This window comes from Pseudopipra pipra, chromosome 16, assembly GCF_036250125.1.
Source record: "Pseudopipra pipra isolate bDixPip1 chromosome 16, bDixPip1.hap1, whole genome shotgun sequence".
Lineage (NCBI taxonomy): Eukaryota > Metazoa > Chordata > Aves > Passeriformes > Pipridae > Pseudopipra > Pseudopipra pipra.
In genome coordinates, this window is record NC_087564.1 from 11,122,668 (window position 1) to 11,149,431 (window position 26,764).

The 26,764-nt window shown below is 39.9% G+C and overlaps 2 protein-coding genes across 13 annotated transcripts in view; one reads left to right on the top strand and one right to left on the bottom strand.

Moving 5' to 3' along the window:
• Positions 1–26,764, bottom strand: part of C16H7orf50 (chromosome 16 C7orf50 homolog) — a 123,011-nt gene that overhangs the window by 14,276 nt on the left and 81,971 nt on the right. For 4 of the 12 annotated variants that reach the window (XM_064673113.1, XM_064673114.1, XM_064673112.1 and 1 more), the window contains exons 3-4: positions 13,398–13,493; positions 9,405–9,604 (exon numbers count right to left, since the gene is read on the bottom strand). In XM_064673113.1, coding sequence (XP_064529183.1) covers positions 9,405–9,604; positions 13,398–13,493 — 296 coding nt within the window. Of the gene's footprint in view, positions 1–9,404; positions 9,605–13,397; positions 13,494–15,488; positions 15,591–15,657; positions 15,770–16,553; positions 16,737–26,764 lie in introns of those variants that run through there. The other 8 variants (XM_064673116.1, XM_064673123.1, XM_064673122.1 and 5 more) reach the window with 6 other exon arrangements.
• GPR146 (G protein-coupled receptor 146) overlaps positions 16,209–26,764 on the top strand; it is a 49,713-nt gene continuing 39,157 nt past the window's right edge. The window contains exon 1 of the mRNA XM_064673103.1: positions 16,209–16,347. The gene's annotated coding sequence lies outside the window, so the exon portion shown is untranslated. The remainder of the gene's footprint in view (positions 16,348–26,764) is intronic.

Genomic DNA, 26,764 nt, shown 5'->3' on the forward strand with positions numbered 1-26,764 from the left:
AAATTATTACTAAATAAAAGCAAACTAAACGGGGGAAAAAATCAATTCACCAAGAACGCACGGGAAGCCTCCTCAGGCACATGGGAATGAGTCATTTTCAGTGCCACCAACCTAATCTGATACAAGACCATATGCAGGAGGAAAATCTTATACATGTGGCTGAGAATGAAAGTGCTGTCTGTAACCTCCAGCTGGCAAACTTGGAAATTTTCATTCCTAGTTTTATCAGCAGCAATAAAGTGGAATAAAGCTGCTCTGGTCACCTGCAGCCATACTATGAAGGACCACAACTGCCAGGAGATCCCAACCATGGAAGACAGAAGCCTCTCCCAAGATAGCTATAGAAGGGTTTGGAATAATAATCCATACATTGCATGCCCACCCAGAGACTGGTGGCATTTAGGAATGTCTTGAGACACCACTACAGAACAAAATCCATGCAAGCTCCCCTTTCAAAATCAGGAATTGACAAAAATCCTGCAGCTCTGTTGGAAGCAGACTCTGGTACAGGGCCAAAGAAAACAGAGCCTGTGCTCAGATGAGAAGAAAGTTGTGTCTAGTTTCCCTCATGTCACTTGCCTGAAAGGAGACCTTTGCATAGTACAAGGACTTTGGTGAGTCACAAACTTCATCAGTGTTTAATTATCCATCTGAAAAATGGGGTAATATAACAATTTCTCAAAAGCTGCCAGAATGAGAGTAAATAAATTAGTGTCAAAATATTTTTCATTTATTTTGTCAAAATACAGTTGTGATATGCTATCAGAGAAGGCAAAATGGAAAAGCAAATTATCATTACTACAGCAGGGAGAAGATAGAGACAGTATGTTTAAAAAAACCCAACATCTCAAAATCCATTTAAAGATGAGGCTGGTTAGTCAATAAGGTACTTTTCAGCTGATCCTGTAAATGACAGATGTCAGATGGAAGGATTTCTGAATTCATGTTAATGATGCTATTAGATACAGTATTTCCATATGAGAATGTCTGAACAAAATGCCCAAGTAAATATTTTGACAGCTTTGTTTCACACTGAAAAAAATGTAGAAATGCAAAGAGACAGAAGGTTTCAAAGTAAATCACTCTGCAGCTTTCACTGAAATACGCTTTGAGAGGTGTACTTGTGACCTTCCATAAAATTAATTTAAAGATTTAGAAAGACAAATAATTTGATTTGGAGCCATAAAGCAGGATTAGAGTTTCCTAATCTATTTTTTTGGTTTTTTTGGTTAAATTTAGTGACCATTTATGGTTATGGAAATTACAAGAAGAAATGTCTTTCCTCTGCATAAACTAAGCAGGTCAATGAGCAGATTCAGAAAGATGGAACAGCTACTGACTCTGACTGAGAAATATTTATCATGGACCTGAACTTCCCTTGCTTCCACCTCTCAAGCCACATATCAGTGCTAGGCAAAGGGGTGAGAAAGCTACTCCAAAACCATTCCCTATAGAAAGGAGTTTATCCAGAATAATATTAATAGCTAAACCATAAGAGTTTGGTTCAGGGAAAGTTGTGTTAGTCCAGCTGCTTTTCCAAAGCTGAATGAGTTGCATCATAAGCATTTACTAATTTGGCTGGAAAATCATGCAATCCTCGATGTTTCCAAACCTTCCTACTTCTGACTGAGTTGAAAATACCACAGAAATATCTGCAACATCTAAGAACTTTCATGTATAATTATGCTTAAAAGTCTTAGAACCCAACATTTCAGAATCTTCAAAGCAATCATGTGTTTTGTCTCTAGAAACCAGAGCTGCTTATCCAGCAAGGTGGAAATGGCAAAACACATCAAAAAATATTTCTAAGCACCCATATGGATCTTCACAACATGATCCACCACTATGGAGAGGACTTCCTCGAAATTATTAGACTGAAATTATTTTACAAAGTAATTCTGTCCATCTGGAGCATTTCCAGGATAGTATTACGGATACCCAGAATATATTCCTAAAGTTTGTTTTCTTCCCAGAAATTCTTGGCAAAAATAGCTAAGATTGGCTCTGAGCCACTTAAAGTTGGGGTTTTTTTGGTTCTTATTTTTCGTTGCTGTTTTTAGAATTATGTAGTAAATAATACTATGATTTGTCAGCATTAGCTTGAACTGACAAGTTTATCTTCAGCAACAGCTAAAGAAGCCTCGGTGCCCACTGTGGCTCTGGAAGTGGTGTAACTTATAAATCAGCTCCATGCAGAGTCTGAGCTCATTTGCAGAGCCCAGACTTCTTAATTCAGGATCATCTGGGAGTTAACCTGGTTATTCAGCTTCAAGATCCAAGTACTCCTGCACAGGCACCTGCCTCTGTTCAGTGCCTGTGCAGGCATCTCTTCAACCATCTCCTACATGGCAAAGCTGGACTCACAAGGAAGAGCAGCAGACCAAAACTGTTGCCTTCCTTTTCTTAGTGGATCTTCATCAGGCAAAGCCTGGATCACTGACTATGGATAGCTGTAATATTTATAAGTGCAAAAAGAGAAGAGATATATGTAGGGAACAGTAATGTGCATGAGCTCACTAAATTAAGGGTAAGATGTTCATGTGCTTCTTGCAAAGCAGTGAAATTGTATTAGAACCATAAAAAGCAGCTAACCCAGCAAGAAGTTAATAACAGTTTAAAAGCAATTCCTGCACAATCTGACATCCTGTGGATGTCATGTGGGGGTTAGAAAAACACTGGCATGGCTCCAACACGGTTCTGCTTATCGCCTGCCATCAAGGTACAGAAAAGTGGATCCAGAAGTCAATGACTCTATCACAGGGACTGAAAATCATCAACTCAGGCTGTTACCAGATACCTTCATTAAACAGGCAAAAGCTGTATGGTGCTGCTACCCAGAGTATAACATGAAGTCACAGAATCCTAAAGGCACGGTTTGAATAATCAGATGATAACGAGAACACTGACACCTGGAAATGGGCATCATAAAGCCAGCTCTGAAACAGGAGTGTGTCTGACCTGCTGCACCCACGCTGAAGCAGGATGAGAAGCTCTGTCCCTTTGACAGTCAGTGACAAATGTATTATGGCTGTAGTTGGCATCTTCATGCCAACACTGTCACACAAAACTGAGTAAGAGTTCGGGGAGAGGAAAAAAAAAAAAGAAAAGTGTTCAGCAAATTCAGTGTGAAATCCCAACTCAAAGATGGCCCAAAGATGAATCCAATGTTTTTGCCCATAAAGCAAGGCCAGAGTGACACGGAGCAGGAAGGAGTTGAAGACTCTCAGCCCCTTCTGCATGAAGCTGGAAGAAGGCGCCAGCAAAACAGCACATTTGTTTCCAGGTATTGCATTTCCAGAAGGATCACAGACACAGGAGTTCAAAGAAGAGCACCACAGCACATCAGGGTCTGGAAGGAGCAGTAACAGATGAAGGATCAGGGATGTACTGTTTCACTGAATGGGCAGTGAGACTGAGAAACCCGACACAGACACAAGAAGGATGTAAACACCAGGATGGGAGAAGTTACTTACCAAATGTGGGGCAAAAAAGTGATTTGGAAAACCTTGCTCAATAACAGGTCCAACAGAGCAGAAACAATTTCTCATATACCCTAACAGCAAGCTTTCCTTTCTGCAGAAGATAATACGCTTGAGCACCTTTACAGAATAGCCCTAAGCAGCACCAAATCTGTGGAGTGAATATGCCCCCTCCACCTACCCCCACAAGAATAACTGCCAGCATACCAGCACCCTAAAATAGGAAAGGTGTGGGCATTGCAACAGAGAGATTTGTAGAGCTCCTGAGTAATGGCAGGGCTGCCAGGGAACTGCAAACAAACCGGGGTGGCTTCAGCAGGTGCCAGTGAATGTAACTGACCTTACACAGGGGAGTGCAGGATGATGAGATGGTAACTCAATAAGACAAGACTCCTTTGCCACAAATAGAGACAGTGGCTGCCTTTAAACTGAAGATTTGCCCAACTATTAACATCAAATGTAAAACTTGCAGCTTTAGAGACACACTGACACTGACTTAGATCAAGGAGAGGAATCCCACTTAGAGGAAGGTCAGGCCCTAGTAGAAATTAAAAGTCAAGCAATATAGAAAGTTGGAGAAGTGCTAAAACAAATTCATTGATCTCTAGAGTATTAGGAAAAATGCAAGCCTTTGAAATCAGATAGCAGCAAGTGCCTGCCCAAGTTCATATAAAACAGCCACAGAACAACACCAAATGCAAATTTATCCTGTATTTGACTCCCTGGATTCATGAGGCTTCTTATGGAACTAATGAACATGACAAAATGACTAAAAGCATGTATGAATAGATTAATCACATCCATAGCTAATGTGTGCCCCAGAACATTTAAAAAATAGTCCTATGATTATTAAAGCAAAACTATCCTCCATCACTATTCCCCTAATCTTTGAGGAAAAGCTGCTCTTTCAAGACACCTTAAAGTCCCAACTGTTGAAGGGAATTCAGGAATGCTGCCATGTCTAATTACAACATTTTCTCTTAAGTTCACATACTATTTTTGTTACTGGCTAATTGAGATTCATCACCTGAGCAGTTCTCCAATATTTTATGAAATTCAAGATAACTGATGAGCTTACATATATGCTGCACCTCCCTGTCAGGAAGGAAACTCAATCTCCGACCTGGAGGGTGGAGGAAGGAAAAATGACACTAAATGCTAATGTTAGTTGCTACCCAACCCAAGGAGCTGGGCTCTGGAGGGAGGAACTAAAAACTGTGTATGTTTAGATTTCTAGTGCATCAGTTACCCTTAATATCTAAAAGCTTAAGCCATTAATGGCAAAACATCAACACCAGTGCCAAGTTTGAAATTAATAAAGATTTAGGCCAGCAGCAAAAAGAATGTCTTAAATAAATCTTCAAAATCGAACATCACTAACCATGGCTAAAAAAGTACTCTACCTGTGAGAAGAAAAACACCTTCAAAATGTTATGGATGAACAAAGCAAACGAAATCTGACAAAAGCCCACTTGAAGTACTTAAAATTAGAAGCTGGTTTTCAACATTAATGAGCGTGGTTGTGTTTGCACAGAAGTTCTGCCAATGGAGTCCCCCGCCCCCAGTGGGGTAGGATGAATGGTTTGTGATTTCCTGAAGGGCCACTGTCATCTCAGCTGTTTGGCCACAAATCTCAAATGTTGCTGCCCACTTTACAGCCCAGGACAAGCCTCTCTTGGTTCCTTGAAAACTCAGAAACCTCCTTATATGTGAATTCTGAGCAAGCACTAAGGTACCTCTTAATGCCCTTCTCCACATGGCCTCTGCTCCAGCAGGAGTAGAAACCTGATATACTTTCTAGGTGTTAGGTCTATTTATGTATCTACATAATACATGATATATATTTAAAAACACGAAAGTATCAAAATAAATGCTTCCAGCAACACCCCTCAGACTTCTGTATTCTTGGAAAGGAAGAACAACGTTTCAGCTTTCGAACCTCCCATGCTTGGCACTGTTTCTAATAAAGTTGGACGGAGGACTGGGATCTGTTTCCATCCTGCAAACCCAGCGGATAAACAGCCGCCCAGGGTTGTCCAGGGCTGTCAGCAGAGCTGCCACCATGCTCAGCAAAAACCACCTTGGGTTCTGCAGAGTCAGAAGATTTCCCCACGCCACGGGGAATTCTGGCTGCCTCGCACTTTCGTGTTTCTGTGACGTGCCCTTGGTTTGTATTATTGTAAAAGCATCTTTTTATTTTAAAGGGATCTCTGGATCTCACCTAAATTTAAATTCAAGGATGAGGAAAGTAAGATCTATAAAGAAAAGCAAAAAGCCTCGGGAAACACTCTGGTGACATATATTACTACTATAATACAAATCATTAAAAACATGTACTCCAACACCTTATTTTTTAAATTCGAACACATTAAAAATTTTAATATTTTAAATAGTATTGAAAGGCTTGGATAATTCACAGCAATATCCACATAATGATATTATCTATTACTTCTACTTCAGATGATATCAATCTTGTAATTCCACATACTTTCAATGAGATCTTTTCAGATCTCTGTCTACTCCTTTGATGGGTGATGGAGAAAACCATATGTGCAGATCCATACAGCAATGAACTTTGTAAGCCAAACACAAGAACAGCAGCTTCTACGAGAGAGTGGCTTGCCAAGACAAACAAGTTCTGCCAACATTTTAACACCACAGAAGGTCAGTTAGGTTATAATTAAATCTAATTACCATTCTCATGAATTGCAACATCTTTTCACTTGAAGTCGCTTAATGCTCAGAAAAGGATGAATTTTTCAAGATTTTCCAAGAATCACAGTAATGAGACATTCTAATCTTGGCTTTAAATCTGAATCATCACTTGCCATCATAACGAAACAAGGCATGTCATCATTAAAAGGAAGAGATTTCAGCAGTTTATTCAACCACTAACACTTCCTCACTCCTGCTTTTCCCTATTCCTCTGCAGTAATTTTACAAGTTATTTCTCTCTTCTGCTCAGTACCACTCTGGGTTTTTTCATTATTTCACATTCTCTTTTTTTCCTTTCCAGAGTTTTATAACCTTTCTGCTTCAGCTCCCTATTTTTAATCCTCTATATATCTTCAGCTCTATTACTGTTCCTGTCTCCTCCCTCACCAAGCTGGGGAGTCTGATGGCAGTAACTTTCCTCTGTTTCCACAGACATTTTGACTGCTCCTTGGACAGAACTGCCTTGGGAACCACCTGAGATTATCTCATCGAGGGAAAAGGTGAGACAAAAATTGCTGAAGCAAAGACTTCTTTTCTTCCCCCATTCCTTTTCTCCCAGGCCAACTGAAAGCGAGAGAGGAAAAAAGCCAGAAGTCATTTGGCTGCTTCTCCTCCATCAGGAGTGCAAAACCTGGCCATGCTTGTCCTGGTCTTGTTAACTGGGCAAGCAGCTCAAAAGCCTGGGCTATGACTGTCACCACCTCACAGGGGAAACCCTTCAGCACCTCAGGTTTAGTAGGTGGGGGCTGCAGCTTGCGAGTTGGCATCAGCTGCTGTCACATGTGGCCAAGCCATGTGCATGGTGAAAAAAGCCTCTCTCAATTGCTAGGATGGCCCTCCAATAAAATTATAATTTGATTCCTCTGGAGACTGGAAAACATCAAGGACCATTTGTTTTCCAGTCTCAAATAAAGAAACTGGAGAGCTCAGCTTGTAGCACACTGTGCCCACAGCACAGACCCCCAGCAGCAGGAGCACACATCGGCAGCGCTGCCAACGTCACCCACGTGCCTGAGTCCAGCATTGCATCACTTGGAACCTGGCTCCACTGCTGCAGGGCTGCTCTGAAAGCGTCAGGAAGGGCAGGATGTGATGAGCAGCCCTGCTCCCTGCACACTGTGTTCCTTAATCCCTCTCATCAATGCTCTCCTTCATTAACTCCCATCAACTAACAGCACGAGGCACGGCTTTGTGAAAGTCACCTCGTGCCTCATACAGCTGTGCTCTCACACTGCAAAGAGTCCCTCAATCAATAAAAATGACAGTTTCAGTCATCACATGGTACTTCAAGTTCCACCTGTCCTACAGGAGCTTTACATGTCATTAAGGAGTTAAGATGTCACTCCACTTACCAACCCTTATGTCATGTAAGCCTTTTATTGTAGGTGGAGCAAAACACAAATCCACAGCACCCTTTTGTTTACTTCCAATTATATTAATCTCTTGCATCTACAAGATTTACTTATCCTCACACATATTATTCATGCTTGAAGCCCTGCAAAAGCACACAGACTGAAATCCTTGACCCACTGGTGTTGCTGGAGGGTTTGCAAGGGACTTCCAGAAACTGGATTTCTGTTCCCCTTCCTCAGCTAATATATTACTTCTGTGATTCCTTTAAATCCAGTTGTTTCTTTTTGCAGTCTTACTGGGTTGAAAAGAAGTCTGAGATGTAAAAGGATTAAGCTGTTTTTCTATAACTTACAATGGTGCAAGATGGTCCTGCTGTATTTGGGGCTAGAACAGTGACTCTGGTTATGTTTGCTTGGCAGTTCAGCATGTTATGACTATCCCTGTTAAGTCCACAAAATTCAAATTGTCTGCTGATGAAAGAATCCCTCGCAACCTACTACTGTACAGACAGTCCATAGACTCTGTATTATAAGACCATTGACAGACCAGGTATTCTTCTATTTCAAGGTAATTTGGTACAGGTTAAGTGAAACTACAGAATCAAATTGGTTCAAATATTAGTTCAAACATAATTTCGTGTTCTCTCACCTAACAAGATAAAAATCCATACAGATAACAGTGCAATAACAAGCAAAAACCCACGGCTTGTTCCTTTGCTTTCCAAACCTGAAATCCATTTATTTGGAGATCCACCACTTAGCAGAGCACACATACCAGAGTACAGGCTGAGCAGATGGTTCAAAGCTATCTGTCAATCCATTTCAGTTCAAAACAGTGGTGAACTACTCCAGCTGTTTTCCAGATCAAAAATATTATTGTCATTTTGCTATCGCTGCGTGCTGAGGGTTATGTAACAAAAATGCACATGTCCCTCTGCCTGGAATGCAATTAATTTCCTCCCTCCCCACTGCGAGTGGTAAGTAACAATTCAGACAGTCTGCATGCTTCAGTTTTCAGCATGGCCAGAGATGCAACCCTAGAATTACTCCATGTGGTAACCCACTATTTGTAAGATGCCAGCTTTCTGGAGGTCTTACAGACAGGGTGTATTCTGCAGTTTGGAAAAAAATAAACACCATCATCCTGTTTATACATGGCCTCTTACTGTCTGTGGGGTACTCTGAATGCTTCCCTGTAGTTCTTTAGTCTAACCATAGACTTTGCTTTGTGCTGGAATTTTAAGACTTCTAAATAAGTGTGCTAACTAGATAAAGCAATTGCCTCCAATCTGAAATCAGCCACTATACTTGCTGTACACTTTGGTATGCAAAAATCAGGCATTGTACACACTTAACCTTAAAATAGTGGCATAATCCCATCTTAGTTTACAAATATCCAAACATCATGCAGGTGGTTTAATTCAGACTCCATAATGCTTAACCATTCCATGGAATTTGCTTATATAAAGAGAACAACTGGAACTCCTTTGCTTGGAACAGCACACTCAAGAAACAAAACTCATTTTCTCTCTGCAATCTTTTCTGCAATCTGCCTTTCATCTCTCCAAGTGCAGCTAACCCCATGATATTCATATAGCAACTATAATATCTTCAGGACAGGAGCTGCCTTTCTGTAAAATGTTTGCACCATACTTCACTTCTCTCTGTTGTTCCTGTGACAGAAATACAACGGGGTGATCAACTGTCCTCCAGGGTGTCAACTGAGATGAAACATTAACTTAGTACTAAACTGCAGCAATTTCCTTTAACGTGCTATTACTTGGTGCAGCTTGTTCTGGATTACTGGTTTACAGATTCCCTCTGCAGGGAGCACCTGCAGAGGTTTTACTGCTCTTACCTGGTTAAATAGGCCAGAGCCCGCTCAGATCCCGATGGCTTCTGGGGCGCCGCCTTTTTAATGGAGATTCCAGCTTCCCTCATCAGCTGTTTCTCCTTCTTCTTGCGCTCTTTTTTTAATTTTCTTTCCAGTTTCCTCTTTTCCTCTGGAGTAAGTTCTTGCTCTTCCTCTGCAATAAGTTCTTCCTCTTCTTTTGTTGCCTGAAATAAGCGACATTTAAATAAAGTGTTTATATTTCCATACGAAAGCGAACGAAATGTGCATAAATTCAAATAAAGGGCACAGGTAATATTCAAAAAACAAGCTTCAGGATTCATGTTTTTACTGTTCACTGTACTTCCACTGCCTCTCTGCTCTGCCCAGTTCACAGAACTGCAAATGCTGCACTTGCATAGATCTGTCGAACTGCCCTCTGTAGATAATGATGCTGTTCTGAGCACCTTCAGGTACCTGAGCACCTCTAGCTATGTATTAAACATCATATCTAAAACTTTCCGTGCTGTTTGTTCTCCCACACTCAAACTTGAGGGGGGCATGTAAACAGCAGAGCCTGTTTCATAGTGGAAGGAGGGTTTGGATTTTTTTTTTAGCATACACACATTTCAGTGGGAGCAGCAGGGTTTCCCTGAGATTCTCTGTTTCTGCTTTTTGTGTAGCCACACACTTCCACGGACTGAGAAAACCTGTGTCTGCCATACAGAGGCTTCATCTCGATTATGCCAAGGGAGAAGATGTGACAACTACCATCTTCATCCAAGACCACTTGGAGAAACTTTAGCAATCTTGAGGGAACATATGCACAATATCTTCAATATCTTCAATAAACACATACAGAGAAGTATCTCACAAAGGTTGGCATTTCTTTAGGTTTGTAGACAGACAATTAATTATTCACATCTAAAACCATATTTCCATAAATATATGCATCAGCTTATCCCAAATGAAAATAAATATTTCATGTACAGATGAAGAGCATTAAATAGACACATCGAGTTTATCACATATCCAGTGTGAGATTACACTGTGTAGAAATAAAACACTGTTCCACAGCAAGATGAGATTGACTCCAGGGATTCCTGTATGTCTGAAAGAGGTACTCTCTGCTAGAGGCTGGGATACCCATGGAGGCCAACTGAGTGAGAAAGAAATGCTCTTCCTCCTCTCTCTGCTCCCTCCTCACCTATTTGAGGAACCCATAACTGAAACTTGAATGCACAAGATCAACTGTTTTATGGCAAGATTGGTTAAAAGCACATTATAAACTCACAAATCCTAAATGTTATATCAATTTGTGTTAGTTGAGTGCTTTCAAACACAAATCCACCCAAAGAGCTAAATAAGGTTATTCTCGCTGACATTCAACCAAAGGATGTTAAACAAGACAATACCTGAACACATCTTTATTTGCCAAAGACACCTGCTGGGGTCTAAACATTTGTTCAGAGTCAATTCACCTACCATGTAAGTTTACTCTGACTCATCTTTTCAGATTTGTGCTTTCACAGACCAAAGAAAGGGCAAGAAAGCAAAAATTAGAATAAATGGAAGTAAAGAGGATTTGCTTTTTTTCGTCCAAAACACTTTTTAGCTACTTTTGTTGAAATGCCAGCATTCATTGCAAACACATGCCAAAAAAAAAGCAACATATGTTGCATTTGTATAGAAGGCATTTTATAGTTCATGCTGAGAATAAAATAATATTTAGGGTGAAGGTAGAATTAAATTGTTATACAGGAAACAACGTTTTCATTTGAAAAGCCACCCTGGTTCTTACTAAAATAACAGTCCAGCCACACAAAGCCCTGGAAAACACTGAGGGTGGTCATTTATAAAGTGTTTGTAAAAGATTACTACAGCAGCTGTCCAACAGACGACACACTACAGTTAATCTTCTTTTAAAAATAATGTAATGAATTTGTTTACTTTTCTGTGAGCCATGAAGCTTTCAAATAAAGTGACTGTGGCACATCATTAGAGCTGCTCTGATAAAGAGGCCTCTGCTTCTTCATACTTACAGTAAATGCATATCTCGGTGCCTCCCCTTCCCCCCCCACATTCCTGGCATTATCAAAAAGCTTTTTATCCCTCTCCCCGACCGCTCCACTAAAAACAAAACAAGTTGCTCCCTCCCTGTAGGTCCCAACGTAAATACCGAGCCCTAACAACGTTTGTTTCCAGCATCACGACTGACGTGCCGTGGGCTGTCTGACACAAGAGCATTGTTCTCCTGCAGGGCTGCGGCTGTCCCAGCCTGAAAGAGTTGGGGTTTACAGCTGGAGGTACCTTCTGCTGGCCCACAGCATCATTCCAGGAAAACTGGATTCATCAGGCTTCTGTCTGGGACTGCCAGCACACACCCCACGAAAAGTCCTCACAACCTCACAGCTCAAACAACTTCTCTGGTTCCAACTATACTTTTATCCATCCATGTCAACTTGGTTAATTTAGTCGTCACACAATCTAACCTTGACTGGTTTTTAATTTGAAAGCCTTATGTGCTTCAGAAAATACCTGCATTCTACCTACTGAGGCTGAGGGTAATTTTATCGCAATTTGTACATAAAAAATATTTCCCCCGAACCTGGGACTCGAAAGAAAACAAAACCAAACCTTTTATGGAATTTAAATCCTGGCTGTGTTTATTATTTATTACTTTATTGATGCACCTCTTTAAATCAATAGCCTTATTTTTTAATTTCTCTTTCTCCAAACCATTCGTGTGACTGTTCTTCTGAAAGGTGTTCCCAGTTTGTGACCCATTTGGATTCAGAGTTTTAGCGTTATGTCATTATTTAAATTTTAAAAACCCAACCAACAGGACTTCATTGTTTTGAGGTCATAAATATTCCACGTTGTCTCCTTCTATATTTATAAAGTGACATCACAATTTGTAGTGCTGCAATTTAGTCTTAACTACAACATTGTAAAGTCCCTATTTGAGTGTGTGAGACACTTGTTTATTGACGTGATAAATTTAAAACACATGCACACAGAAAAACACAACACTTGCTTATTTGCAAAGCCTGCTGAGAGCTACCACACCACCTTGGATCCTGGGCTCATTAGATCTCAATCTAAACAAGGTCAGGCCAGGTCAGCACACTTGAATGAATGACATTCAGAGGAGAGCCAGTGTTTTCTCGTGATTAAGGAGGTGGGAGTCTTCCACTTGGAAGCTTTCCAGAAGGCCTGGAAAGGTGCTAAAAGGGATATTGCCACTGGATGCCATATTTTGAGTAAAAGGCAGACTCCCAAATCTTTCACACTTATGCTCATAAAAACCCACGTCAACTGTGCAGGGCTACGGAGATGTGAGGTTGGGCATCTTCCAGCAAATTGCCAAAGTTTATACTGTACCCTGTCCATCTGCAGGCAAAGTGCTGTGACTGCCAATACAGTGCCTTTCATCAATGCCAGTTTCCAAATTTCTGAACTGTGTGTAAATATAGCAATATGCTGTAAATAGTCTAAGACATCTGCCTCAAAATATCCGGAGGCTTCAGCTGTGGCAGTTTTAGATACCGGTTAAAGTTTTCCATCATTCTTTGCAATCTGGAAATACTGCACAAATTTGAAACATTTTATAAGTGGTCTTTATAAATGAGCTTACCCATCATAAATGGGGAGCCAGCTCACACTGAAGGGAAGCATTTAATAGTGTAGAGTAGCCCTGCTAAGCAATTCAGAGCAGAGAAAAATAAGTAGAACTGCAAGAGAAAACCAGCAGAAAGATGTACAGGTTTTCTTGAAGGTATCTGACCCTTTTTTATTTCAGCAAGAGTGGCAGAACCAAATAGGTGTAGGTTTTCAGGGACTGCACCTGCATAAAAGCTTGTACTGCCAGGGGACTATGAACCATAATAGCTGAGCAAGCAGCACCCAGATGGGATTAACAGCACACTAATTGTGTTGTATTTTCAGCAGAGCACTAAGTGCATTTTTAAATTTGTTTCCAGATTTATAGTTACACAAAAGTCCTTGACTGTCTCATACCTGAGTAGAACTGAACACATCTCCTAAAGACTTCTGTTCCTCCTCCTCGCCCATCACCACATCCAAACCTCCCACATTTGCATCCCTGGTTGCCTGCTGCCAGCACAGAATAAAGTTGATGTAGTCAGAAACTCTGAAGAACTGCCACAACCAACTGAATACTCGTCCATTAAATGTTGCCTTTATGATTCGCCTGTGTAGGTCTGAACTTTCTGCCTGATCAGGGGTTTGGCTTTGCTGCCAAACCTATAACAGTAACCACAGACCAAGCCACAAGACCAAATTCACTATTTATTAGTAACAGTGAATCCAGCTCCTCCAAAACCAACAGACTTTTATCCTTTCCTCCCAGCACAGCACCACAAGTCTGCACAACAGCAAAGCAAGCAACAGCAGAAATTCAAAGGGAAAAACAACAGCGACAAACATATAAAAAGGGCGTCAAATTTTTAAACTCCAGAGAGTTCAAAATGGAGGGGAAATAGATTATATGGTTTATTTCATAGTAGAAGCATTGTATCACCTTGTTTGTTCATGAAGCTCATGTTATTTCATAACTTTTAATACAGAGAAATGTCAAAAGGGGCTTTGTTTGCTGACCAAGAGCTACCGACCCGTCACATAATGGCTTCTGCTTACGAGTAGCCTCCTGCCCCAAAAATGCCCTGTGAACAATATCAGCATGCAAAACGTCCTGTTCCTGCCTTACACAATACATATGAACCCTGATAAATAACTGGCCATCTGCCGGCTTAAAAACAAAAAGCAGAATCTATAAACACAGTTCAAAACCCACAGAGAAGAAAGGCTGGCAAACCCTTACACACAAGGTTCATAAAAGAAAGATTGACAAATGATTTACTATTCGAGGCTGTGCTCCAACTACAGCTAGAGAATTTGCATAGAACAGTTCATGGCCATACTGAATTTAAATAATTATTTTCTATCATCTAGAACCTTTTGAAAAGAAGTATGACCAGAGAGGCCACATGAAATTTCATTATCATGCAGAAAGCAAATTTTAAATGAAAAGCAATATGTAGAAGTACTCCTCCTTACATCACGTCTGTCACACTTACAGAGGAAGATTTTTTAAAATTTATGTGCTGCTCAAAGAAAAATAACAAATTTTTCACAAAAGCTAGGTGTTTTTAGAATCTCAACTCCTTGCAACAAAACCACTGGGAATAATTTATATTAAGCTGATTTGGAAAGGTTTCTGTAGTTTCAACCCAGGCAGAGAAGCCTCAAACAAGTTCTGAAGGAAACCAGATTTAAATAAGAACAGGCTTTTTATCTTTCTGCTCCAGGAAAGGATTCTTTTTGTGGTCATGTAGATGCCTTTTTTTTTAAAAAAAAAAAAAGCCTCCTTGTGTACACAGCTATAGTATCTCAGGAGCACAAGTGATCAGGTAGCATTCTAAATCTGCAGCTGTAATTTAGAATAGATGCACCTTGATTAGCTTGAAACCCAGCTTAATTTAAAACTATGTGATCTTTGCATGTCTCATAGATTTACAGAAAACTGTGAAGAGCCCATAAAGTGTTATCATTAGCAACTGCTGAATAAGAAGAAATTGAACAATTTACCAAATTAAATGAAAGCATTTACAGGCACATAGAATGCACAACTTACAGAACATAGCTTGTTGAATTCCACTTTATAGATTGTTTGCTCCCATAAAGTACTTACTGTAGCAGATTAGGTTCTAAGGCATAAATTAGTATCATATTGTATTTCTCATTTTTCTCCACTGCTATCACAGCCCTGAATGCAACAGAAATATTTCAGACACCACCACAACTGCAGGCTCAGGGAATGCAGTTTTGCTTCATTTGCAACTACAGCGCTGCCAGGAATTTCCACATATTTGTTGGAGGATTTTGCTTACTCCCTTACCCTTAATTAAACCACGTTAACCAATCAAGAGAAGACAGAATTAAAAAAAAAAAAAAAAAAAAAAGAGAGAAAAAGAAAAGAAAAGGAAACCCCTTGGAAGTCATTTGTATCCACATCCCTGTGGCTCACACACAGCCCTTTTAACCCCTCCCCAGAAACACGGAGGAATTTTAATAGAAGGAGCACGAGACTGTCGCAGCACTCGGCGTTTTCATTGCCACCAAAGTCGTCCCCTTTAGGGGTGCTGACAATTTCTTCCGAAGCTTGAAAAGGCTTTGGGCTGCGAGAGGAGGTAGAAGCAGAGCAGGGGCTGTTTTGAAATCCTTGCTGGAGAATTAGAAAAAAAATAAATAAACCAACCCCAAACCACGAGCTCGATCTCCTCCAATGAAAGAGGTACCACAGGGTGTAGGCAGGTTGCCAGGCGAGCTCGGCAGCGTGACCGCACTGCATTGAGTTTCTTTAATGAAAGCCAGGAAAGAACACATTACACAGTGTTTCTTCTGAGAGCCAGCTAGCCTCCAGTGATTGAAATCAATAAAAACAGTCGGCAAGGGGCCCAGTGGGGGAAGAGAGAAATCTCCACTACAGCATTCAGTTTGCTTTCCACTTTCTCCCTCCCCCTCTAAAGTTAAACTCTGAAGATCACCATGACAAGCTACTTTGCTTCCAGCGCTGGGAAGACGCTGGTGGGGATTTAAAGGAAGCGAGCACTTTCCTTCGCCTCCCTGCCTTCGCTCTCCCCCCAGCGCGAAGGAAATGAAAGGCTTGTTTGGAATTTGAATCTCGCCTAGAAAAACTTCATTGGACAAGTGCATCGTCCTGCATTTCAGGAAAGGGATGGATTTTACGGTCGGAGAATGCTAAAAGGTGAGAGGGGGAGGAAAAGCAGGAATCTGATCCAGCCAGAGCCCAGGGACAGGCTAGGATGTCCAGCCCGGCGCAGGGGACCTCTGGAGCTGCGGGGAGGAATGCGAGCAAGCGCCTGAGATCATCCACATCCTAAGGCAGCTGGAACATTGGGAACACGTGACCGACACACCGACCCAGGTAAGCAGAACCCGCTTTTATCAAAAACTCTCTGTACCGCGCCCGAAACCGGAGCGAGACCTTCCTGCCCCAGCCTCCCCTGCCTGCCCCGCGTCCGCCCTCGTTAACCTCGGGAGACTTAACGCTAAGCTTGTCCCGTCTGAAAACCGTGTCAGGCCACTAATCCTCGCTGAACTATAAACCGTGCACAAAAGCCCTTTGTTTACCGGTTTTGTGCTGAATTTGCGAGCTGACAAGGTAGGACAGGGCCATTGCACGGGTGCAGCCCCCTCAGCAGCTCCCGCTCCACGAGGGCCCGCTCGGAGCGAGGAAACACGGCTGACACCGCACGCTGGAGCAGACTGTGATCTGAGACAGCGCCAGTAATGGATTTCTAATATGGTCCATATTTATCTATTTTATTTATGTATTTTAATCACCATAGCAGCCACATACAGAACATACTTGCACCGAGTTCCATGTGCTGCTGTGTACCACGAATTACAGCAGCGTGCATGCACGGGGGCAAGGCTGATTGCTTTGTCAAAAAGAACTTTGCAATTGGTTGTTCATACAGCCAAGGGGGATTTCTGGCACCTTGTTTAGGAACGACTGACACAGGTTTATGCAGCACATGTATACTCTGCCATTACCCTAATGCACGCAGGTTTTATCCCTAACAAAAATGGGAAAGGCACAGATAACAGCTGTAGATCACAACATTCTTCCAAAGTTTTTGGCCAGCTTCAGATGATTTATGTAGACTTCAGTGAGGCTCAGAGGATGAAATCAAAGCCCGCCTTCTGCAAAGCAAGCAAAAATGATGATATCTACATCTCTTTTCCAGCAGCGGCAGGAATTCACTGGAACAGACAATAAATAGGTGCCTGTGGAGCAAGAGCAACAGTGTTTGTCCCAACCATGCTGGTCATCATTAGATGTTGACAGCAACACACAAGCTCAGTCCCAGAGAGGGCTGGGGAGGGACTGGATGCCTCCACTTCCACTTATTTGGCACCTCATGATCCCCAACCTGTAGGGTACAAAAGCCTGGTTGACTATGAAGGTAGAAAGATGAGACTTCCAAGTATCTCCTCCCTTTCAGTACCAGCAGACAGAATGCACTAATTCAGTACAGCAAGTGCAGATGTATTTCTGCAGGTGCAATGTTGCTCTTTCCTTGGAAAATGCACGCCTTTTAAGGGTCATTTTATAATTTTCACAACACATGGAAGTGGATGACTCACACACTTACAGGATGACCTGGAGAACACTTCCATGACCAAAAGTAAAGGATGTAAGTTTAAGCATGAACTGTTCTAATAAATCTACGAAAATAGCTGAGGCAGTATTTAAATAGTAATAAGTTGTTACATGGATTTATTAATCCAGTTTTGAACTTTTCACACAAAACAGTCACAAAATTATAGCCAAAATGTAATTAAAGAACAACAATTTACAACAAAAAAGCAAAGTTGTGATTCATAACAGAATAGGACCCCATATGAGGTTTTGGTCATAGCCACAGACCCATTATTCATTTTTCAAAACGAGTTCTGTGTTTTCCTCCCCTGCACAGATCCTTTGCAGAAATGATAGCCCCTTCATAGCTCGGGAATCACAGCAGTCACTCCCACACCAATCAACAAGTCTGTTTTGCATGGCTCTTGAAGCTAAATTTATCCTTATGCAGAAGAACTCATTGAAGTCTTTTTTTAACATTTCAAACAAGGAAAGCTTAGGTGGGTCTTACACAACACATATCACTTGTACTGACATTCTCAAGCTCAAGTGATATTCCTCCCCATTACTCCCTCAGCAGAAATATAAATATTATCTTTAAAGCAGAGTGTGGGATATTTTTGTTCAAAGGGATGTGTTTTTCAGAAGCCAAGTGGTGTGAGTTTCCACAGCATTTACTGTTAATGGAATATATTCTTTTCAACCACACAATATAGAAAAAAAGGTATTTTCTCAATCAGAAGTTTTGATCAAATACAGATATTGTAGCAGTCATACCACAAGGCAGGATTTATCACGCTTCCTCAGTCATGTCAATGTTATTAAAGCAGATTCCCTGCACAGTGACAGAGTCCTTCCAACTCTCCCTTTAGAGTATGGAGATCTGGAAGGATCTCATGTTGCTTTGCTGAGTTGGATACAACAGAATAGAACTAATGGGAACCAGTTTCTCCCATTTCTACTAGTCTTGATAGTCCCATGTCTTTGGGAGTACTTTGTCCTCAACAGTGAATCACATCTTCACCACAGTCAAGAGTTCTTAATAGTGCATGCCAATTGTCCTTACAGAAACAAATGCTGGTAAAAGAACTGTTTGAAAGCAGTCCACAAGGTTTTGAAACAGTCAGCAAAGCAGATGAAATTATTTTAAAAGTGTAAGGACAAATATTTTGGTTTAATCTCACCTATTTAAGATTTTATGAAGGGAAATATCTGGTATTATACAAAACAAGTTGAATGCTATTCAAAAAATGTGGAAATTCAACAATAAAGGTGCAAACATCAGAGTCTGCTGAACGCCTGGATAGCCCATCTTGGGTGAAACATAATACTCATGCCTACACTGGTGGAGAAAGAGCATTGCCATCCCTTTCAAATGAACACGATCTGACACTTCTTGAATATGGTAAAGCTCCAAGGTGTCTCCTTTCTCATTTACACCAGTGGTTCACATTCACAGGGCTGGATTCACTCAGCTGAGCATATTTAGTTTGCTCAGTTTCAAGTTGACAGCTCCTCTGCAATGTACCCATTCTGCCTCAAAAGTGGAATGTAATTAACATACAGCTGGAGAAGGTACAGTTTTCCCATCTATTGGAAAGACTAGTGAAGCAGAAGACAAAATAATAAATGAAAAATAAATGGTTATCAATACCTAAGAAAGGTGGTTTTCCTTACAATTCAAATGGGAATCTTTGCATTTGACTTAGGAAGACATTTTTGTTAGAAACAACAAAGTCATCAAAACCTGTAAAAAACTTGATACCTCTTTACCAACAAGTTGTCACTATCTTCAGCTCCACAGTTCAACAGGATGCGTGGCTAGAGGGAATGAATGTCCTGAGGTAGATACACTCTAATCTCAAACCCTCTGTATATTCTCCCACATATACCTCAACAAAATTTTTATTCAATTTCTCATTAGATAAAACTATCATCACTGCTAGTTTGCTATACTAAGATCTTTTTTAAAACCTAGCAGAATGCATTTCATACATGCCTACATTCACATACACTCAACTGCACACACGTGTGTGCAGGAACATGCAATTTTCACTTTGTGGTGAACAAGATCCAAGAGAAGAGAGTGGGCAGGATTCATTTCATTAGCAGAATGTGATCACTTCATGATTCAACAACCCTAAAACAGAAACCCACAGTAACACCCAAAACACAAACAGCCCCTCAACTGTCCTGCAGTTTCATACCATGACAACCAAGCAAGGGTATCAACAACCTCAGCTCATGTCTTGCCACTTGCTTTGCTTTACAATGGGATAAAGGATTTGGGAGACAGAGGATTGGACCCTCACTTTGGTTGTGAAAAGAGAGACATCTTAACACAAAATAAGGAATGAATGTGATTACTGATTTCTGCATTTGACTTTATGTCTAGTGATAATCAGAGATGGGTGACCTAGGCCTTGACGATTAATCTTTATTATTATTCTTCTTCTAAATATTTATAATTTCCATTAATACACCACTGAACACTGGTATGCAGAATTTGAACCTGTTTAAAGAAACAAGTACTACAAAGCTGTGCTGTAAAACTGTACCTCAGGTACAGTTCAGTTCCCACTGAACATCCTATTTAAGTTTTGTCTCAAGGAGAATGGTAAAGGAGGAAAGTTTCTAAGAGCTGGCATGAATTACACAATCTAATTTTCCTCCAGGTCTGCTCGCTGCTCTTCAAATCACCATGATCAAGTGCAAGTGGCACTGCACAGGCTCATTTAACATGACTGGTAGGGAGAAAGAATTTGAATATATTGTTTGGGAGTTTGAAATGGTCTCCTGTTGAAAGTTCCTTAAGGAAATTCCATCTATAATTTCAGCATTTTGAAAGTCTCAGAAAATAAAGTGCAATCCATTCCCAGATCCTGTTTATTTAGCAACGCTCTACGTGCTTTCTGCTCTTGTGAGCTCCCCGATAACTATAAATCTATGATACCAACTTTTAAGCTCTCCAAGTTTATCACACAGCCCTGGAATACTGAAATGACATCTGGTTTTTATAGCATCAGGTGTGCCCTCATTATGCGTTTGTGAGGCAGAGCAGAAAATTGAAAAACAATTATGATTTAAGAACCTAAATTAAAACCTGTTGACTGTTTAGAAAAAATGTTCCATAAAACCTGTTTGTATTCCAACAGACCACACTGAAAGATATCATTGTAAAAGCAGCACAACACAAGGTGTTGGCGGTGTTTGCTTATTTTGGAATTAGGGCATCTAGCAAGTTATCCTAAAATAAAGTTATATTAATCTACATTTCAATAATAAGTAGCTTACACATATTTACAAAATAAATACCAAAATTTACAAGGGTTGAATTTACAACTCATGATAGTTTCAAAACCAAGCTTTACCTACCAAAGTTACATTTTACATCTTTGATAAACAAAGGACAAACACAACAGAAAACAGCAGTTACCTACATAATTTTCAAGTTAAGTACAAAATAGAGTGGATAATTACAGATGGAATACCATGTGAAATACAAGAATGCACGGACCCACCCACTAACAGGAGGATTAAGTTTATCACATATCTGTTCTGTTATCATGTAATTTTTCAGGGATCAAAAGAAAGTTTTAAGATAAGAACAACAAGGAACTTCTTCATTGCACACAGGGGCAGAACAGCAAAAGGCACTGGAGATGGTCATTAGAAAATGCAGATGGTCAAAGGTAAATGTTTGAGTTGTTAGAGAACCAAGAGTCACAGGGATAATGGCTACAGTGGGATTAGACTGCAAAGCTCTGAAAGAGAAGTAGTTTGTGCTTGGCAGAAGAAAAGGAGAGCAAAGGAAGAGAGAGATTAACAGCAAATGGAAGGTCCATCTCAAGGGAAATCCTGATCTCCAAAACAAAATTAAAAAAAATTTAACTAGTCTGGATAAAAGCCAAGATGTCAGAATTCTTTCTTGAATGGCAACAGAAAATCTTCATATTTCTGTTTACCTGGGAGCAATACAACATACTTTGAAATGGAAAAATTAAACTAAAATCAAAGTGAAAATAAGGATTCTACCTTAACCAGAGACAATCCGTTATTATGAATGTGAAATGAGCAAGCAGATATGATACTTCTCTGCTAAAGGTTAAATTAAAAGTCAGTATGTTTCCTAAAACACATTGAATAAAACTGCGATCTGCAAACCAGAAAAAAATCAAGTTTGATGAAGAAATTTTCTCATTAATTCTTGTCTTTTCTTAAAAAATTAATACTTTCCCTTGGAGTACTGGGAGCTAAAATTGTCTTGGAAGGTCATAAGATAGAAATGGAGATACGATCTCCTGCCAGTGATGCAGGCAGCATGGTTACTGGAGTGTGAAGTCAAGGAGAACAGGGAACACCGGAAAAGTTAGGGAAGCCAGGAAAACCAAAACCTTTCAAGATAGCAAAGACAAAACACTGTACTTCCTGCACAGATCCTTCCAGATTCGCTGAGTGAACTCTTCAGTTATTTAATGCTTTCATAAAATCTGTCATTGCCCCTTAAAAACTTTTGACTCCAAAAATTCCAGAGTGGTTTTCCAGCACTGACTTATCTCCCACTGTTCATAATCAACCAGGCACCCAGGAACAAATGCAGAGGTGTAAATTCGTGACAGATTCCAACTTTCAAGATACAAACAGGAGCATGGTCCATCCTTTTCCTTGCTTTGAAAATGTTTGCAATATTTTTTTAATTTTTTTTTTTACTTCTAAATCAGATCTTACTATGACTAGACCAGGGATACAACTGGAAATGAAAGATAATAACCTGATTCATCAAACACTCTCTTGACAACTGTCACGACAGGATGTGTGGTTCATGTTGGCAGTTCAAGTCAAACTTTGGAACTTGCCCAAAGTAACATAAATTTAAACCCACTGTGGAACTTTGCTTAGAAATTTCTAACCTTCAGGCACATGTTCAGCACAACAATATGTCACAGACTTGTCACATCCGCATTTATATAATTTAAGTACCTGATATCTTAAGTCTGCCATACCCTATGAAAAACAGGAGTAGAAAATCTGAAATAAATACATGAAATACATGAAACAGGGCCAGCAGCAAGGCCATGAGAGATTACAGTTGTGCAGAATGATGATGGACCTCGGCCCTACAGCTTCCACGCAATGTAAAGCTGAGCTGAGCCACCAAAGGAATTCTGCAGGAGAGAAACAGTGAGCAAAACTCTACAGAGTTTGCATAACATTTTTCAACTCCCAGCTGGTAGTTATTATAGGGCATCTGAGAGTTCAGAAAGGTACCCTACTGTGGCTCAACAACTGTAATTAACATAACTAACAGTTCTGGTCAATGCTTTCTAATGTTTAGGTGCAGGATTCAATTCCAGTTGCAGTTCAGGGCTTCTAAATTTCATGTGTTTTCAAGCATCAGCAGAGCCTTCTATTACTACACTGCTGGGTTAGGCTTGGCCAAGGGCAAGATGTTGTGGTTAGCAAATCTTACACACTCGTTTATCTAATGACTAATCTGAGATGCAATTTCATAATTACTTTGAAGATTTCTGCTGCTCTAAAGAAGGCCATGGGACTTACAACCAGCCCAAAGAAGAACAGTGATATACACTGAGATTCAAACAGCACACAAAATGGAGAGAAATGCATAAACTCTGCATACACAAGGCCCTTGCTGGCAAAATATATAGAATGTTCTTAAGTTGACAGTTTTATAACTCTAAATGGTTTCGCAAATGAAATCCAAACAAAAGAACAGAGATGTACTCTAAATCACTCAGCAATTGCTGCTTAGAAAAACCAGCAACCACTAACTCCAGCAAACAAAAAGAGTTGCTTTAGGAAAGCTTAATGAATGGAAAAAATGTCAACAGTTTTTGTTGTTGTCCTTTCAGCTTTATTTTTCTATCCTCCTGAATCTATACACATAATGATTCAGTTCCCCCTGACAAATATTGTATGACCGACTATCAATCACATCAACTTTTCATATGTTGAGAGAAGTCAGATACCAAGTGATAAAGCGAGTTCAGGCAGAGGGCATATGTTAAGCAGCTGTGAGTCCATTTAAGCTGTCTATAGCCTAAAAGCTTAATGTCATTACACAGAGCTCTGATTTCTTCCTTTCCCGCCTTACACTGGAATACCCACATTATATAGAATAGAAATTGTTAACTTACTGGCAGAAATATAGTCACATACTGACTGCAGCAGAACAAATGCTCATAAATTAGATGCAGTATATTTTGCTTACAGCGAAAGATTACACAACCAAGTACTTCTGTTTAGGCTCTAAAGAACTCTCTACACTTATGAATAAATATCTCAGGTAATAGTTTCAGCAACAACTTAAAGCTGTATAAGTTAGTACTGCTGCCAAAAGACACGCTCTCCATTTTCTCCCGCCTCTTCCTTGGGTTGGCACAAGTGTTTGTACGGTCTTGAAAACCCATTTGGGTTAAAATTACCTCTTTGTTGCTTAAAAAAGGTCACTTTAAAAACAAATCAGTTTCTTAATTTGATGTACTGTGAACATTTCTGCCAGCAAAAAGAGGAAGTGATAGGAAGGTGGAAGCAAGTGGATGTGCAGCTTGTGAGATCCCATTTTTTCCAGCCTCTGGCTGAAGACACCACTGCTTAAAATAAATATAAGTGTAAAAATATGTAAAGTAATAAATATAAGTGTAAAACACACAACGTTGCTACGGGTACCCGACCTTTTACATACAGGGATGATGAACTTCAGCTTTCCAACTCTTAAATTATCACAGATCATTTGGTATCTGATGCTCCTTAGTAGCACTATGCATTGCACAGTTATGGGCTTTCAATTATTTCCCTCTAATTTCAAAATGAAGTAGGGGTCTAGTAAAGGCAGAAAAAATAATTTTTGTTTCCAAAGGCCTGAACTCAGGTGTTTGATATTATAAAAAAAATTTACAATTTTGACAAATATCTTTTTCTTGCAGATAAGCAAGTATATTTAAAAAATGGCAATAGATAACCAGTATAGGAATTTATAAATCTCTTACAGTGTACAGGACTCATTTTCACCATACTGAGGGGATTTGTGCAAAAGTGAAATTCCCCTCTGTTCTTCATCCTCTTAGTTGAGCTGCTGGTTCAGTTAGTTTCTCCCTTCAGCTGATGTTCTCTGGCTGCTGGAGCTGTGACTCCTTGAATCACAGGGTTTGACTGTTCAGCACAGACACCAACTTCCTGCCCATCAAAAACCCTGAGGCACAGCCAGGAAACAAACAGCCTGGGATACAGCCAGGTTCCAATGGAGCTGTCAGATTTTACAGCCATTTCAAGGTACAACTGCAATGAGAAGATGCTGGTTCACTTCCTGCAGTTTCGAATGAGCAAGAAAATCCCATTTATTCAGTACCTATTGATCAGTGGTCAACAAACACATCAGAAGCAAGGATTTGTGGCAGAAATAAATAGGTTTGCTTGCTCATTCTGAGGTGGGTAGTGGTAGCAGTCAATTATTGAATTGCTCCAGTAATTTAACAGATGATGACTGAGTTAAAAATGAAATTAAACAAACAAATGCTGCCATCTATATAATAAACCATACCCATAACTTTATCAAGATACTTAATGTAATGAAGAAAACAGGTTATCTTCATATACTATACAAATACAAACACATTGCAAGATGTGGTCCAGGTGGTTAAAGGAGAACTATAAGTGTTGCCATCCTCTGTCCCTCCCTTTGCATTTCCTCTTGGAGTTGCATCACATCCGAAGACATCATTCAGTTCAGCAACAACTCAAAGCAAGCAGAGTGCCCTGTCAGGAGTTAAACTCTAGCAACCTTTGGAGAGGTTCACAATTTTGTAGACAGAACATCCAGTAATCACCAAAGTCTGTAACCCCACACCAGCTGCACACTGTGATACAATGTACTACCAGCAGAACAGGGCAGAGCCATCCTAGGAATCAACTGAGAGTTTGAAATCTTACTGCCAAAACTCTAGTATGGTCTATTTAAAACTCTTAGGCATAGGCAGCATGCAAAAGTGCATTAGATATGCCTATATGTCTCTGAGTCCACTCATGTTATTGGCTAATTCATAGAAAATCTTACACTTAACAGTGTGAAAAAGGAGTTCACAGCTTCTAATTCCAGAACAGGAAGAGGGATGGTATCTAATACCAATGATCCAAACACTGCCAGGATCTTGAGGTTATCAGACATCTAAATTGAGAATTTCCACCTGGGAACTGCTTTTATTTAGTGTCCGGATGGACTGTTCTGCTTTCTGAACCCACCCACATAGAAATGTGTTTATCTCAAATTCAAACTAATGTTCAACTATCAAGTTATCCTTTTGCCAAAAATATATAGCTAATCTAGGAGTACTTCAGCCAATAAGTGTATCTACAGCAGGAGTAAACTTAAATTTGACACACTGGTGTGCCTTTCTCATAAGCAAGAGAGTAAAAAAAAAAAAGAAGAAAAAAAGATTGTGAACTTCCACAGTTTAGTTGTTTTATGAAGAAATAAAACAAAACAAAACAAAACAATCCAGTAAGCAAGCCAGCTTAGCAATTCTACTTAACTTTGGTGGAAAATTGCTTCAACTTACAACTTTGTTTTCTCATTCAAATGTTCCATATAGGCATATGAAACTGATTTCCCAATACTTATAGACTAACAAAACACTGCAATTTTAACTACTGTTTATATTTTCAGTTCCTTCAGAAAAAAATTCCTTATTACCAGCACTGGACAGCACTGCAATTTGACTGGTCTTTCCCTAATGAAACTACTGGAATTTAACATACAAGTGTGATATTTTAACATGATTGCCCACAAAAGTAGGAACTATCCAAGTTGCAAACACATTTGTCTGACTTATTTTTATCAAAAGGGCCTTTTATTTTGACCAAAGTATTTGGGGTCATCGGTACAGAAGTAATGACACAGAGAAGTGTTCAGGTACAAAATGTCTAATTCTTCAAACATTTGGTTAATTTGTTTTCTAAACCTAAAGCAATATTTGATCAGTTGAACAAATATTTGAAATGCATTTGGCTAGTTATCTATTTAGTAAAAGAACAAATTTATTTAAAAGGAATTTTTTCCCTCTTTGGTCACCACAGAACAAAAGTTAGATTGAGCTCACAAGATTTTAAGGTGTTTCTTTTTTTTTACCTGGTCTCATATTAGACACTTCCTAACAGATTATTCCTGTCAGGACACCAG